Genomic DNA, 15987 nt, shown 5'->3' with positions numbered 1-15987 from the left:
TTCTAGATGCAAAACCATCAGGTAATAATACAAAACGGAGGAAACATAAACGATGGTTTAGTCCTTGTTGCTTAGAAGACGTCAGCTGCTGACTGCTCAACGCCAGCCAGTTTTTTTGACGCTGTAATGCATAAATGTGACCACAAGATGGCGCTGTTACAGCCTTTATCAAGAAGGGCTTGGTCCTCGTGTTCAGTTAGGCCTTTAGAGTTTTCGTGTCCTCCCTGTGCCAGCCTGTTGTTTCCTTTCCTTGGATAAAGGCCTGCATGAAGCAGGTGACATCACGTGACTAGCTTTACCTTTGGTGTGAGGCCTTTGTGCATAAACGTCCTTCATAACTCTGATCAGATTTATTGTATCTATCACCAGAAATATGAATCACAGCAGCTTCCATCGTGGATGATGATCCGGCCGCGTGTGATAAAGCGTCTTTTATTCATCCTCTGCGCCACACGTTGGTCTGTTGATGTTTCATCACTCAGTGTGAGGATGACGTAACATCCTCATTATCCTTTTTTAATTATTTCTAATGACTTTGTGAGAGAAATGAAGACACAAACTCAGGATGTTCCCTTATTAACAAGTACACAAGTGTATTATTTCATTTTATTTATATATGCAAGCAAGTTTATGTCTTTACAAATAAAAAAGCCACTGTCTGCCCAAGCTGTTGGCACACATATGTACAAAGATGGAGGAGTGAATCAGATGAAGCCTGCTACTAAGCAACCAGAGTGAAGTACAAAAAGTCTAGCACACTATAGAGAAACAGAAAAAAACGACCTCCAACGTCCAAAATGTCCAACCTCACATAATGCATGAATCTGAAACACGCGATGATCAGTGGAAGGTCACGGACTGACATCATCAGCTGTTAGATCTGCGGCTCACTTCATGATGGACAAGAGGCACAGAGGGTCTGATCTCCCCCTGTGATTCAGAGCTGTGGGAACACGGCAAACCTCACAGCGGGTTGGAACTCAGACGTCATGTCATTGAAACTCATGCTCGATCGCGCCGACGCGCTCGGGTTTCTGATCCCGCGCTCGGGATCCTGGAATGGTTCAGCCGCGGTCAGCGAGCAGACCGAGAGGACGCAGGATCAGAACGTGTCATCACACGCGTTCGTCTTTACATGTGGGTTAGACAGTCAGATGAGGAGACTTGAACGAATGGAGAGCGAGCTGCTCACGTCCTCCTCCACCCGACTACAACAGCGGGCTGAGCCTCTCGGGTCACCTGTCTCAGGTGTTTTGGTTTCATTTGGGCCAAATCTGTTCTGTGCCACACTGACAGCCGACAGTCTGGCTCCTTTCTTCTTCACCTTCAGACTGTGGACGACCAAAACTGCCATCATTCAGATTATTAAGTATTTCTGACAGTTTTGCATAAACTAACGTTTGAGTTTGCATCCGTGTTTGTGCACCGAACACAAGCCAAACTTAACACGACTGATTCGTTTGCCTCGCAGAGACCGACCTTGGTTCAGCGACCAGGAGGAGTCGGCGCACCGTCGCTGATCCAGAGACGATTCAGCGGTGCATTTGGTCACCTGGATGGTGACCGAAGGTAACACCCAGGTGAGCAGAATCAGCTCTCTGGGTCTTGCTTGCATAATGAAGCCGAAACACAGAAAGAACCAAAAGGGGAAATAAAGTAAACAGAGGACTAATTCCAAAAACAATTAAGCTAAGAAACCCTATTTTGTATAAATATTATTTTTGCATTAAAGACGTGTTTGTTAATTTATTCACGTCCTTTTTAACCAATGGCCGTTGTGGTCCTCCACATCCAGCAGCGCTGGAAGTTTGAATTCTGCGTTTCCGATCATTCGTCTGAAATCCACCACGGGCTCTGAAAGCGTCCGAGCCGTGCGTTTGCGAGGAGGGCGAGGAGGAGCACGTGAGCAGAGGTGGGTGCAGGGAAACGGGTGGCCAGAGCAATACATTACACCACATCTGCAAATCCGCTTTATTAGGATAAACAATACAGAACACCATAATCATATCACTGAAGACTTGCAATCATAAATTCATGCACTTGTATGCCGTAAATTGAATGGACTTGTTGTTTTTAACGTCTCGATTTTGTCAAACTGCTACAATATATTGCTCTGGTGGTAAACAACTGAGCAAGCAAGCTAGCTTAGCAACACCATTAGCAACAGGAACGGCAATACTGCACACGGAAAAGTGGAAAATAAAAACAGCAGAACAGCGCCAGTGGAAAAAAATGACTTTTTTTTGTCTTGTTTTAATCGTTAAAATTATGACCATTGAATGCATAACCATGCCACAAACAACAACTAGAGTCACTGTCTTTTTTATGTAGTATAAGATTATCTTCATTATTATGAATTCATTCGTTTTCATCATTGTTATTTCTTCAGGTTATAACCAATGCTGCAAGACTATACACGGGTCCCACAGTGGGGATCTCAATGCACTTACACACCAAGAATAAGAGAGAGAGCTCACGATGGTCAATAAGTGCACAAAAAACTATTTTTTCTTTTATCTGAGGTTAAAAACACTGACAAGACATCCATTGTCAGGCAATGAAATGATAGAATACTGTTACTGTAAAACTAGACCCTTAAAAATACTGACCGTGTGCAGCCGGGACACACCTGAACAGGACGCGAGTCCGGCGGAGGCGCCCCTCGATGACGCCGCGGTGCTTTTTGTACTTTGGTCAGCTGCAGTTACACGAAGCAGCGAGCACGGCTTGAGACGCTAACTGCTCTTTATGTCTGCTGTAAACGCAGACGCTCCCAACACGTCCTGATTGGATGGCGTCCCGTGAATGCTTCAGCCAATCAGCATCTGTGCTGTCTAACATCAAAGCTTTTATCTGAGTTTAAACCAATCAGCTTGCACACATTTTTTAAATAAGTGAAATTAGTTTTTTAGCATTAAGTTATAAGCAGTGTTGCCAACTTAGCGAATTTGTCGCTATGTTTAGCGAGTTTTCAGCGACTTTTTTTCTAAAAAGCGACTAGCGACAAATCTGGCGACTTTTTCCGGTGTTATTGGAGACTTATTTATGACGACTTTTTGACGTGAAAGCGCGTATCGCTCTTACTCTCAACAAGCAGCGGTGCTGCCGTGGGCACCTCACCCGTGCCAAAGCGCTCACGGGTGGAGGACAGTCCTCCCCCCGCTGCTATCAGGGCAGGAGACGTTCACACCTGTGCGTCCAAACGGCAAATGAATCGTGCATGAGCGAAGCCGCTGCTCCGCACTGACTGTAACGCAGTCAGTTCTTTTACTCTTATGCTGTTTTGTGGATCACAAGGTTTAAAACTACTTATAAACACACACACACAGTAACTCCACCAGAGTGCCAATTTCGGGTCACTTTTGCCGGTCCAAGCCCGGGTAAAGGAGCAGGGTTGGAATTGTGACATTAAAAAACAATAATTGCTAAAAGAAATTTAATTTGTAGTTCTAAATAAACTCTAACTGCATTTAGGACGTTTTTTACTCACTTTATGTCTCTTCCACGATGTCATTTCTCTCTCCAACAACATAGCTTACAATTAGATTAGCATGACCAATTATGCAAATTGGACGATGACGTCATTTGTCAACTTCTAGCGACTTTTGGGACAGCCAATAGCGATTTTCCTTACTGAGGAGTTGGCAACACTGGTTATAAGGTCATTAAAGTATTTAAAACACACGAGCAGGACGTCGAGCCACAAAGCTGGCGGCAAACAACGTTTTCCACGTGCTGATTGGCTGAGGCAGATGGCGACCCATCGTTGAATCACTCAAAATAACTGTTTAGAGAGTCACAACAAATCAGGATGACCAACGTGTGAAGCCAGCGAATCTGGACTTTGGTCGTCGTGGTTATTGGAGCCGAGGCGCCGGTTTAAACCTTTTACTGCGGCTCGGGAGCGTCGAGGTGTAAGTGCAGCTGTGCGCGGGGAGCAGAGGATCAGGACATTGGGACTGAACCGCCGCCCCCTCCGGACTCTGTAACCCATAGGAAATCCTCCTCCCGGCTGCTCACCTCGACTGTTTCACATATATGTATATCTTTATACAGAGTTAACGTCGGTGCAGCGCTTTAGCACCGCCCACACGCGAAAGGAAAAGAGAAAAAAAACACATTTCTTTTTTCTAATTAAATGATTTCACATTTAAAAAGTTTCAAAGATTAAAAGTTGATAATAAAATAGTGAAATGTCATCATGAAAAGTAAAGAGTTATGGCTCAGAGTGATGGCGGTGGTGGAGTGTGTGTGTGTGTGTGTGTGTGTGTGTGTGTGTGTGTGCCGGTAGTCTCATCAAATCAAACCATCATGTCATCATCTTCATCTCGCTCTCAGTCGTCTCTACTGGCAGATAGAGAGTCATCACCATCCTCGCCTGCACGCTTCTTCTTCTCTTGCTGAACACAGAACAAAGACCGAACAGCGTTTGGACCTGAGCCCACTGCGTTAGAAGGACGTCGAGCTTATTAAATGTGTTGACTGCATTTTTATCTGCTGATAAAACCTCGCGTGGTGAACTGCGACTGTGGAGAACTGGGAAGCTCCGCTGGTCCAGAATAACCCAGCAACCCGAGGAGAGCGTTACAGGACACGAGAGCAGCCGGCAACCACAGTCCAGCAGCTCAGCCCTGAACCATTAGCTTATTCGCTGGAATGTCGTTCCTCTTCCTCCGCCCTACAATCTGCTTCAGACACCACCACCTCCACCACCGCCAACACACAAACACTACCCAGAATTCCTGCCGATCCTCTGCCGCCGTCAGCCTGCGGTTGGTGTCGCTGATTTTTCTGACTCAACTTACAAATAACGTTTTGGTCGCATCAGGGCGTCGCCAAAGAACGCAAAACAGGAAGCATGAGAACAACGAATCGCTCGAGATGACTGGTGTATACGCTTGTGTGTGTGTGTGTGTGTGTGTGTGTGTGCAGAATCGCTGAAATACTGAATCATCACCTGGTAATGTTACAGCCCCCCCCCCCCCCCTCGTTTAAATACCCCGGTGCTAAAATCACACAGAAAGAATCCGAATAAAAATGTGGCAAAATCCCTGAAAAGTGAGAAAACGTTACGTAACAGACGGATGAGATGATGACTAAAAGACTTTGTGCTGCTAAGATGTGCTGTTTCTCAGGACGAATCACAAGTTTTTACAATCAGGGGACGAAGAGGGGGGGAGGAGGGAGCCCCGTTTCACTAGCTGCACCCCCGCTGCCACCGTGCATGCTGTCAGCCTCAGAATAAAAAGAAGAATACGATACGCAGAAATAGAGACGCATTGAGAGAATTTGGTCGTGTTCGTGACATCGATTCTTCTGCGATCATCGGCGCTCCGCAATTAACGGGTAAAATCTCTCCTGCAGGTCGTCGTGATCGGCCCGTGGTTATGGTTGAAAACAATATAACCAAAGCTCGAGCTCAACGCTAACCTCAGGCGGGTCTCCGACCATCTGCTGGATGTTAACCAATCCAGTGCTTTTGTTTCCAAAACCCCGCCCCACCCCCCACCGCCGCAAACGACCACACGAGAAACTACGAAACAACTAATGAAACTGGGCTCAACGTGAAGAGGTCAGAGGTCAGGGAGGGAGAAAGGAGGGGGTGGGGGGAGTTGGCAAAGCTACCCATTTGTACCCGGGAGGCACAAATTTCCTCGGGGACCTTATTTCTCTGTGACACCATCATCATAGCGTGGCGAACGACACAACACAGCATGACACCACCAAACAACGACCATTCAGTCACATCTACATGTCTCCGTGTGTGTGTGTGTGTGTGTGTGTGTGTGTGTGTGTGTGTGTGTGTGTGTGTGTGTGTTGCCGATGAGCTCACGGACGCCGTCCTCATGCGTCTGCTGTAGATCGTTGCTGTTTGGAGTCTTTAGGCGATCAGATTGAAATAATTCTCCTTCTTTGGGTTCGTCCGCGGTGATTTTTGGCATTTCCTCGTTACGCTGGTTTGTGTTATGCAGTGAGAACTTTTGTTTGTGCAGCATTTTACTCTGAAAGGCCTGAAAACTCACACCATCACATTCAGAAACCTTCAGACTAAAATGTCTGACCGCTTTATGTTCGGTGAATCTGGACGATTTATCGTGTTAAACTTGGAGCAGACCAGCAATGATCAGAGCTGAGGATGAGGAGGGCGTCGGTGATCTCATGGGTTTCTTATCCTCTAATTTCTGCCTACTCGTGTCTGTAAATTTGTTTGAATGAATCTTTTTCACCCGTGTGTGCGTGTGTGTCTGACAGGTAAGTGTGTGTGTGTCGTTCCTCGTGGCGGCGTGTTTATGTGTAGGCATTGAGGCGTTCTTTGGAGCGTGTAGAGTGGATGTCGTGCAGCTCCTGCTCCTCCTTCGACTTGATGTCCTCGTACTTCTGCATCCGACTGGCGTCCTTCAGGTAGCCCCAGTTAGCGGCTAGAGCCATCAGGAAGTGCACCTGAGGGGAAACGCAGGAGACTGATCAAACATCACCGACTCGTCCGCTGCACGCTGACGCTGCAGACAGATTGAGCGGCTTATCTGGGATCAGCTGGTTTGGACTGTTCCTACACCATCACATCAGTGCTGCAGGAAAAGGAGGGGGAGGCCAGATGAGGGGGTCACATCTCGCCTTTAAAGGCAGAAGGAGGACAGGATGTGTTTACCTTGTTTCTGCCACTCAGGGCTAAAAACAGCAGCTGTATGTTTTTAACAGGTTTACTTGAATTTAATAGAGGAAGTGCACATGTAGTCACCTTCCTGGAGCAAACACAGGTACAGCCCTGAACACGGGTCGAGTCTAATGCCGTTAATCCCACACTGTGCACACGAGCCGCTCCCTCTGGCGGCCCCTAGTGTTAAAGCACGGCGCAGCAACTCACTGCTGTTGCTGTGCCGTGTGTGTGATATACTCTTCATTTTAGCATTTTAGCATTCACATGCAGCACCACGCGGTTTCATCCCCTTCAGTAAGTTGACAAATGAAACGTCCCTCACGCTGCTTCCTGCCGCACAACAGATTTGTGTGTGTGGACGAGTGCCGGTGCTTTGGTTCTTGTACAGATCTGCGCACGGGAAAGATCGGAGATTATTCAGAAAGGCTCAGGTTTGTGAATGTGTGCTTGGAGCGAGGATGGAAGGACGTGAGCGTCTCCACGCCTCGGATCTGGAGACGCCGGTGACTCACCGCCTGTCTCACTGCAGACGTGCAGGACTGGATTTTACACTCTGACTCTTTTGTCTCCCTGTCTGCAGGGATGATGTCTGTTTCCTTCGTTTGCACCAATCATTAAAAACCATAATGGCAGAACAAATTATAACCAATCAGATATGAGAATGATGGTTCTTACCATGGCGATGACAGCAGCTCCTGCTCCTGCTAGTGCGCACACGAACAGGTGGAAGGTCAAGTCCAGCTGCAACACAACATACGCATGATGCGGTGGATTTGTGCTGACGGGTTATCACGTGTACGTGTTTTTGCTGCGTTCTCACCTCGTTGGATTCGCACATCTTGACGAACTTCTCGGACTGCGTGCACAACTTCCTCTCCTCGGAGATGGTCACCGCTCCTGAGAAGCACAAACGCTCTGTTAGCCTCTCCTCGTCCTCTGTGGTTGATGAAGGAACCGGGGAATCTCTGCCTATCGCAGCGCTCGGACGGTCCCTGCGTTTCTTTAATTAAAGCTGACCAAGATCAACGCTTCCCCGCTCCTGGACTGTCGGCCGCTGGGAACGGCCTTGAAGTAATCACAGTCCAGAGCGCAGCGCCTCATGAACCAGGAGTTCATCTTTAATGTTTTTCCTCCTGAGAAATCTTCATTAGTTTGCTGACTGAGGCCTGCTGCAGTCTAAATGTTGAACAGCAGATGGCAGCGCAGTGAGCGAGCGCACACAAGGCCTCTGGTGGTGCCTTTTGTTTTAATGTAGGCATCCTGAGAACAACATGGTGGGCAGTGCTGCATCGTGCACACAGTAATGTGCAGCATCCACCAGCTGAAGTCTGTCTGTGTGAACATTTAAGGAGGTTTTGAGCTAAGTCGTGCTAACATGCTGTTTGGAAAGACAGGTGATGATAATCAGGCAGAAAAATAATCTGCATAAAGAACCCAGACAGCTGGCACCTCTGGGCCTAACCGGGCCAACTTCTGGCACCTTACATGCCGAATGACATCTGACATTGTACTGATTTAAGGTGGAGCCGTGGCTCCTGAGTGAATGCAGGCAGCGACACCCAGAGACAAACATGTCCCGTTACTGCTTCCTGACATTTCTGTGATCTGTTCTCAGGATGTCTGAAGAGAGCCAGACCGCCGTCGCTGCTGTTATTCAGTCACACCCACATTTCACACAGGCTCAGCTGTCTAACCCCTCAAACACATGTTCAGGACTTCATCAAACACCAGAAACACCGACCGACAGGCCGAGCTCGGACGTTTTCTGTCATTAATGAATTTGCAGATATTTCAGATCAATGTTTTTCCTCTCGAGCGTCCGATTCTCGGATGTCGTTGCAGCGCCTGGAAGGCTTTGCAGCTTTCTGCTGGTATTTGGCACTTCTTCTGCACACACACAGGTTTTTCCATGATATGTGCCAGTTTGGTGTTTTGGTGAGTCACCATTAACCTGCCTGCTCTAAGCAGCGATCGGGTGATCCAGGATCTTACTTTTAATCACAGAACAAAGAACAGGCTGAGTTAAAAATCTGAACAGCAGCGTATGAAGAAGATTTCCAGTCTGCTAAATCCAACAAAGTGAAGGAAAAGATGTTCCACACATAAATTAGAGGTGCACGGATCAATGGGAGGGGCCGGTCTGAGCTCGGAGCAGCAGCACGGAGAAATTACAGTCATTTGTTTAAAGGCAGCTGAGCTCATCAAGCTGAACTCGTCAGTCTTCCTGTTTACAGCATCTCACATAAACTGCATCAAACTGGGAAAACCAGTCCTCCTTGTTTAACTCAAACTCAGAAAATGCGTTGTGCAAAGCCTGCAGAGGTCTAACCACAAAGAAACGAAATTCTTTTGTAAGTTAGAAATGTAGCTGTTCATGATTGGAAGTTCATTTAACATCAGGGTGCAAAGAGCAAAGGGTCCAAAGTCTGCGTACCAAACTGACGCAGGTCCAGGCAGAGGTTGGTTCCCTCCACCGAGCTGGTGTTCTGACACATGGACCAAACGTTGAAGTACATGAAGACCGGCAGGCTGGTGAATGCTGTCACCCCGAGCCACACCAGGAAGAACAGGTAGGCCAGGAACATCAGCTGCAAACACAGGCACACGTTAGTCTCGCACTGCTGTGCATCACGTTCAGCAGAGCTCACAAAAGTCTTTATTCAGGTTGGACTAAAAAAAGTGCAAAATGCACATTCGTCTTCATCAGCCGCAGAGCTGAGTGGCTGCACTGACGCATGCACGCCACTCTAATATCTGTCACAGTTTCCAGATGTAGCTGACTAGACGAATACAAACCTCAGAAACCAACAGTACTTTTGTGATGAACATGATGAACATGACTGTGCTGTTTACTGCAAACATTTATTTGCAGGAAACGTTAAAGTGCCACAACGACATCACTTAAGTTATAAGTTATAAAGTTTGTGCAAATAAGTGTTTGATCCAGATAAAAGCAACTGTAGATGTTTAAAAAGGGCCGTAATCACTGTGTGTGTGTGTGCGTGCGTGCATGCGTGTGTGTGTGTGTGTCTGTGTGTATGTATGTGTGTGTGTGTGCGTGCGTGTGTGTGTAAAACAACTTTAATGTCAATAATGGTCAATATGAATCATACTACTCTGCACATCCAAGTAAATATCAGTGATGCTGACCTTTTGCGGTCATTTATGGTCATGTGACATCAAGCTAATTATTGGCCCTCATTAGCAAAGTGGAGTTTGTATAAAATAGGAAAGGGTCACCACGTCTATCCTTCCAGCAGCTTCTTTGTTTAAATTAACACTAACTTAAACACAAATATGTCTTGACGAGTTTTAGAAGTTTTGACTCACGAATGCAGTAAGGCAGCGTCCGCAGGCAGTGATCTTGAACTCTCCGTAGAGATCGCGGATGGCTCCGGTGGTGAAAAAGCCCTCCACCAGCAGCAGCACTCCAAACACAAAGAATCCAGCTGCAAGGCCATAAATTATGTACTTCAGGATGTCGATGCTGCGGAGAGGACACACATCACAGCGTCGCTAATTAATGACTGCTTATTTATTTTCATGCTTCGAGTGCTCTTCAGACTTCTTCAGCTAAATCACCACGAGGAACTGCCAGAAACCAGAGAATCATGGAGGATTTATTCACATTAAAAATGTAAGTGGTGTAAATGTAGCCATTCCTAATTTTATCTTTATTTTCTCGTGTGTCTGTTTACATTTTTTTTTAAAAAAACATTGAAGAGCCAAAAACTGCAGTTCCAGTAGTGTCCACTAGAAGCTCCAGCAGTGAGTCGGTCTCTACACTGTTAAAAGGTTACAGCAGAAATAATCATGTTTACAGACGGCATGACTGCATGCACGGTTAGGGGCGTGGTCTTTGATTGACAGGTGGATGGCAACGATGATGTGAATGAAACACTTTTAATAATAATGAAGCAACAGGCTAGCCCAGAGGCTACGAGCTAGCTCAAAGGCTGCAGGTTGGAGACCACGTAATAAAGGAAGAGGTGCGGGTTCCCGGGCCTGGAGGGGCGGGGTAAGAAACTAGAACAAACAACTGTGTGGGCCAACAAGGGATTTATAGCTGTATAGCAGGAAGGGGCGTGGCCTGAACTTGAGACAAACTGTGCCCAATAATACAGTTTCTTGTGCTGTAAATAGCCTACGCTCCATTTCTGGTGAGTGAAGTTTTAGAATTTTATTTTGGATATTACTAGCGATGGGATGTCTGTGAAGGTTCTCAGTCCTCCAGGTCATCGTAGTCAAAGGAGCTTGCAAAGGAAAGCATCTGGACTTCTTTAAGTTGCTTGAAGACGTTTCACCTCTCATCCGAGAAGCTTCTTCAGTTCTAAGGTCAAATGGTGGGGAGTCCCAGATTTAAACCTAGTGGGAGTTTCCCCCCACAGAGGGACAAAAGGACCCCTGATGATCCTCTAATCGCCTGAGCCAAGGTGTGAAACTGGGTGTGGGTCCCAATCAGCCAGAGTTTCAGGTGTGTTCATTGTGAAACCTGGCCCCACCCTATCATGCGAATTCCTGAGGTCAGATGGCCCAGGATGTGAGTGGGCGTTCAGGCGTCTGGGGAGGGATCTCAAAACTGGATTATAGATGGCAGAGAGTTGGTGTCGTAAACCCCGCCTCTGTTCAAAGATGGTCGCTCACAGTGGACATAGATGCTTCTTTCACTCCTCTTTCAAACCATCTGTCCTCTCTGTCCAAAATGTGAACATTGGCATCCTTGAAAGAGCAAGCTCCTTTGACTATCGATGGGATGCACCAATTAGGACCCATTATCAATTAGAAAAAAAGAGAAAACACTGAAACCAATGGCTGCGTTCATCTTTTATATACAGGCTATGCACTTCAGTTGACTTCAGCTCGTTCTGTTTGGGGTTTGTGATTATTAAGAGTGATTATTAATACTCCGTACAGAGAAAAGATGAAACACTTACATGGTGAACACATCCAGAGTGTCTCCCGGGGCTCTAATGACTTCAAAGTAGTTCTGGAGGATGGTGACGGTGCCGCTCAAAGCCTCGTGGCCACACCCACAGAACAAGGCCACGCCCATGTAGAGGAGGATGGTGGCGATGAGCGACGCCCAGGGCAGGCTGCCCACACATCGCTCGCAGCACTCCTTACAGCCTGAGACAGAGACAGAAACCGTGAGTCTGACTGCAGTTCGACAAATTCTATATGACGATGATGAAAGCAAAGGAGAAGACACGGGGCGGGGTTATGAGGAACGATGGTAAATTCAAGTTTTTTTACTGAGTTTGAATGAGTCACTCACCAAAATGGGTTTTTGTTTGGGTCACTGAGTCAGTTGACCAGAGAGTGCAAAAAATTTACATTTTCATTCAAACTTAATTTGTTTCTATTTTCATGTAAATCCTACTGCTAAGATGAGTGATTGAAAAAGAAAAACAACTATTTTTATAGCGCAAAAAAGAGCAAAAAAAAAAAATTAAGATTCTTAAAGGGAACATTTATTTTATTAGTATTTTCCTCAAATGTGTGGTGAATGAGTGGTCACGTCCAAATTCATGGTCTGCATCCTCATGAGGACGCGTTTGTAGGCCGATTACGTCACAGTGATGTGACGAAGGCTGTCCGAATTCGTAGACTCCTCCGAATGCGGCCAACAAATTCCTCAGATTTGAAGGATGGGTCGGGTGTGTCCTTCGTGGCTGATTAAACAGAAGTGTGAGACAATCAAGAATTTACGCCAATGTTCTTTTATATTTTAGATAGCAAGGAGCAGACGGCTGAGTTTATTAAACTCCACCGAGACAGCGGTGACGCAAATCTGAAGGCTAGACCGTCCAATTTCACGGCCGTTTACTTCCGGCCTACCCGACCTTCTGAGGACCCGGCCCACCTAGACCGCGAAGGACGGGTCCTCAGGAGGATGCAGCCCATGAATTTGGACATGACTAGTGAGTGAGTGAGTGATTCGTTCATGCTACGATTCAGCACAGGAAGGGGGGTGAGTAACTCAAATGTGCTGTTAGCATGTTAGCAGAGCGATGCTACTGTGAATTGAGGAGCTATCCGGTTTTTGGGCCTTTCTCAATGTGCGTACTTGTGCGTACTTGCGTTGTCGTGTACTCGTGATACGTCATCAGTCGGAGACCAAGTACTGCTCCAATTCGAAGTACGCATCAAGCCGAGAACGCAAAAAAGTCCCGGATGTGTTCTCGCTCCGCCCGTTTTATTGAGCATGCATTGGTGGTGACTTGTGTGGACTTGGTACAGCTAAATATCCCAGAATGCATTTCGTCCAAAACTCAAACGCAGCAATGGCGGACGAGCGCGGCTAAAAACTTTTACATATTACTCTTTCTGGGTCACAAAATAAACTTTTAAGTTATTTTCAAGCGAGAATGTAGCTGTGTAAACTTCAAATATCTGCTCGATTTATCAAGATGTCATATATTTCCAAACGCACTCCGACGTTTTCGGAGACGTCTGTGACCCACCAGCTCCATAGCAGACAGCGAGGTCGAGGATCATTAGAGCCGGCGAGAACAGCGGACTCCCGGCACATCGTTTCCAACCCCCCCCCCGTGGTCTTTTCGCTATAGGTTAAACAAACCCCAAACCCCAGCAGCTGTCTATTGTATTGAGTGTCCACTAAAATAAAAATAAAAGCGTTCTAACATCTCATCTGCTTGTTTTTATTAAGGTATGTACACGTATGTACATGTACACTATTTTTATTAATAGGTTAAACATGATATATAAGTCGCTTAGATCACTTCTAAATGTTAATGTTTGGTTTATTTCAGTGTTTTATTTGTTCCTGAGTAAACCGGTTTGGCTGTGATTAAAGTTAAGCTTCATAACATATTACTCACAGTTAAATTAAGAGGGGACGGCAGTAAAAACTCCGGACCTGTGACATCATCAAGTACGCTGGTGTTCCAATTGTACAAATCGCGAGTCCGTACTCGCGTGCATTCTCGGTGAGTACGGACTCGCGTACTTGAGAATTGAGAAAGTCTGACGTCATTAGCCGCGTCCGGGTTCTAAACTCCGCTGCAGGTCCCAAAGTCAAACGATCACTACAGCATTACTGAGAGTTGAAAAACTGTCTAAATTCTTTCATCTGTAATAAAATGATCAGCGTTGCTGCTTTACCAGGTGTAACGATTAAGTTTAACATCCAGGCATCCATGAAAACAGGATTTATTAAATTTAATGGAGTTAGAAGTTAGCAGGAAGTTAGCGGAAGTTAGATCACTAGTTTCGCTAGTTAGCTAAGCATGATATAGCATGTTCTGACTGAGAGATTTATGAAAAAATTCAAACGTACAGCTCTGCTATCACTTCCAACATAAATGAAGACAGAAAACTAAACAGCAGTGACGTTTGTAGGGTTACTGAAGTTGGGCTAGCTGGTATATAATGATGTGCTACGTGATCGCTAGCGACACAGCTATGTTAGCATAACATTAGCACAGTGAAGCTGGAGGATGAACGCTAACTTCTTTCCACTTGATAAAGTTAACGTGAGGGTTCCTGATGGTTAGAGACAAATGCAATCGCATGGCAGGATGTAGTTGCATCGGAATCTTTAAAAACTGAGCTTTAAAATGATTAGCAGTAATAAAAACCGAGAGAGGCCGACATTGATCACTGACTGTTTTTATGGGCTTGTTGAGATGAAATAGAACAAGTTACAAAGCATTAAAACATGTTTAAAGCACAATAGCCCTATGAAACGCAAGGTAGTTTGGGCCCTGAAGCAGGATTCAGCATGTCATCACTTAAAGACCGGATTGTCTTGATGTGAGCTTCTACTCAGGGTTTTTTCTTCCAGTTCAGAACAGAAATGTTTCTGTTAAGAAACTGGCTGTTGTTCCCCCCCACACACACAATTTTAATTATAAGCTAGATATATTTCTACTAATGAAATTAGTTTGCTAACAGCAACAGGAATGAGTCAGTTGGGCTTGTGAATCATGATTCACGAGTCAGTAAAGTGATTCTCGAGTACTGAACGATTCGTTCATGATTCGCACATCACTAGTTATGAGCACACAGACGGCGGTAAAACGAGCATGTGCACCGCCGGGTTGGTCATTACATGGAGCAGCACGTGCAAAGTCACAACATAAAGTTTTACATTTGAGTGCAGAAACCAAAACTCCCAGTTTGCTCCGTGAATGTTGGCCTACAGGAAATAATGCGGATGCAATAACTTTCATTTGACGTTCCTAAAAAATGACTCCTTTAAATACCGAAGAGCAAAAATGAAAATTTTAAAAGCTCGTGAAGAAGAGAAAACCGAGCAGAGATCAATGTAGCGACGGCCGCGGCTCTTCCTCCTCCGAGAGCAGGAGATGAAACGTGATGCCTAAATGCCTCCTGAAGGGTTTTATTAGCTGTGAGTGTTTTAATGACCAGTTTGATGTAGCTTTAAATGATCCGGTTGATTAGCAGCTCTTACCTCCTCATGGACAATAAGCCTCACCGACAGACAAACAATGTGTCACGCAGTCAGTTAAACTGACACAATGCAAGAGCAGCTGCACATATAAACTGACATTCACTTGGCTTCTTCCCCACAATCAGCTGAATTCAATGCAATACATTTTAAATATTGGCTCAAAATAACCTTCCTACAACACAGGAGCAGACAGAGAGCTCCATTCATAAAGGAAATGCTCCCTTATTAAAAAACTGGATTAAATCTGAGCTAATTATACTTTTTCCTGTGAAAACGTCCTGAAGTACATTTATTTCAGTACTAACGGCACCACAAACATTCTCACTCCTGGTGTGAGGATTTTAAACACACATGACTTTCTTGGTCTCCTATTGGACCTTTGGTTGGTTTCTTTGGGGAATCGTAGGTTATTCTTCAGTGAACTTTGCAATGAAAGCATGCAAAGTGAAGGTTGTAACCTCTTTGTGAATCATTTGGTCTTAGCAGCACAAATGCCTAACTTATATATTGTATTTGAGGAAAACAAGACTGGAGCACCTTAACCCGCTCCTCCTCGTCCTCGTCCATGCTAACACTCCTGCTGAGTCTTTTGCAGTGAGAGGTTACTTCTGATCACTCTGCCTGTTGTCCAGAGCCATTCTCCTGTGCTTGGAATGATTAAGTAGAGCTCTCCACCTGCCACATTATGTAATTGTGCAGTAGCTGCGAATGATGCACCAACAATTCGGCTATTTTCAAATGACTCATTTGTGTGGCTGCCAGATAAACAGTGATCTTTCCTCTCTGAGAAGCTTTTCAGTGCAGAAATAATGGCAGTAACGCAACGACGGGAGGCAGCAGAACAACATCTTTCCCTGCTGGACTTCTTCCACCGTTTAACGCAAACATCTAC

General features: G+C 45.7%; 1 protein-coding gene across 1 annotated transcript in view; it reads right to left on the bottom strand.

Moving 5' to 3' along the window:
* Nucleotides 1–575: 575 nt before the first annotated feature.
* Nucleotides 576–15987, bottom strand: part of LOC309707998 (neuronal membrane glycoprotein M6-a-like) — a 28835-nt gene continuing 13423 nt past the window's right edge. The window contains exons 2-7 of the mRNA XM_082535686.1: nt 11593–11785; nt 9989–10145; nt 9093–9246; nt 7479–7555; nt 7334–7399; nt 576–6441 (exon numbers count right to left, since the gene is read on the bottom strand). Coding sequence (XP_082391812.1) covers nt 6289–6441; nt 7334–7399; nt 7479–7555; nt 9093–9246; nt 9989–10145; nt 11593–11785 — 800 coding nt within the window. The 3' untranslated portion in view covers nt 576–6288. The remainder of the gene's footprint in view (nt 6442–7333; nt 7400–7478; nt 7556–9092; nt 9247–9988; nt 10146–11592; nt 11786–15987) is intronic.

This window comes from Aulonocara stuartgranti, assembly GCF_965226115.1.
Source record: "Aulonocara stuartgranti genome assembly, chromosome: 6".
NCBI classification, from domain to species: Eukaryota; Metazoa; Chordata; class Actinopteri; order Cichliformes; family Cichlidae; genus Aulonocara; species Aulonocara stuartgranti.
Note: the sequence above shows the minus strand (reverse complement) of the source record. Positions and strands in the feature narration are given on the sequence as shown.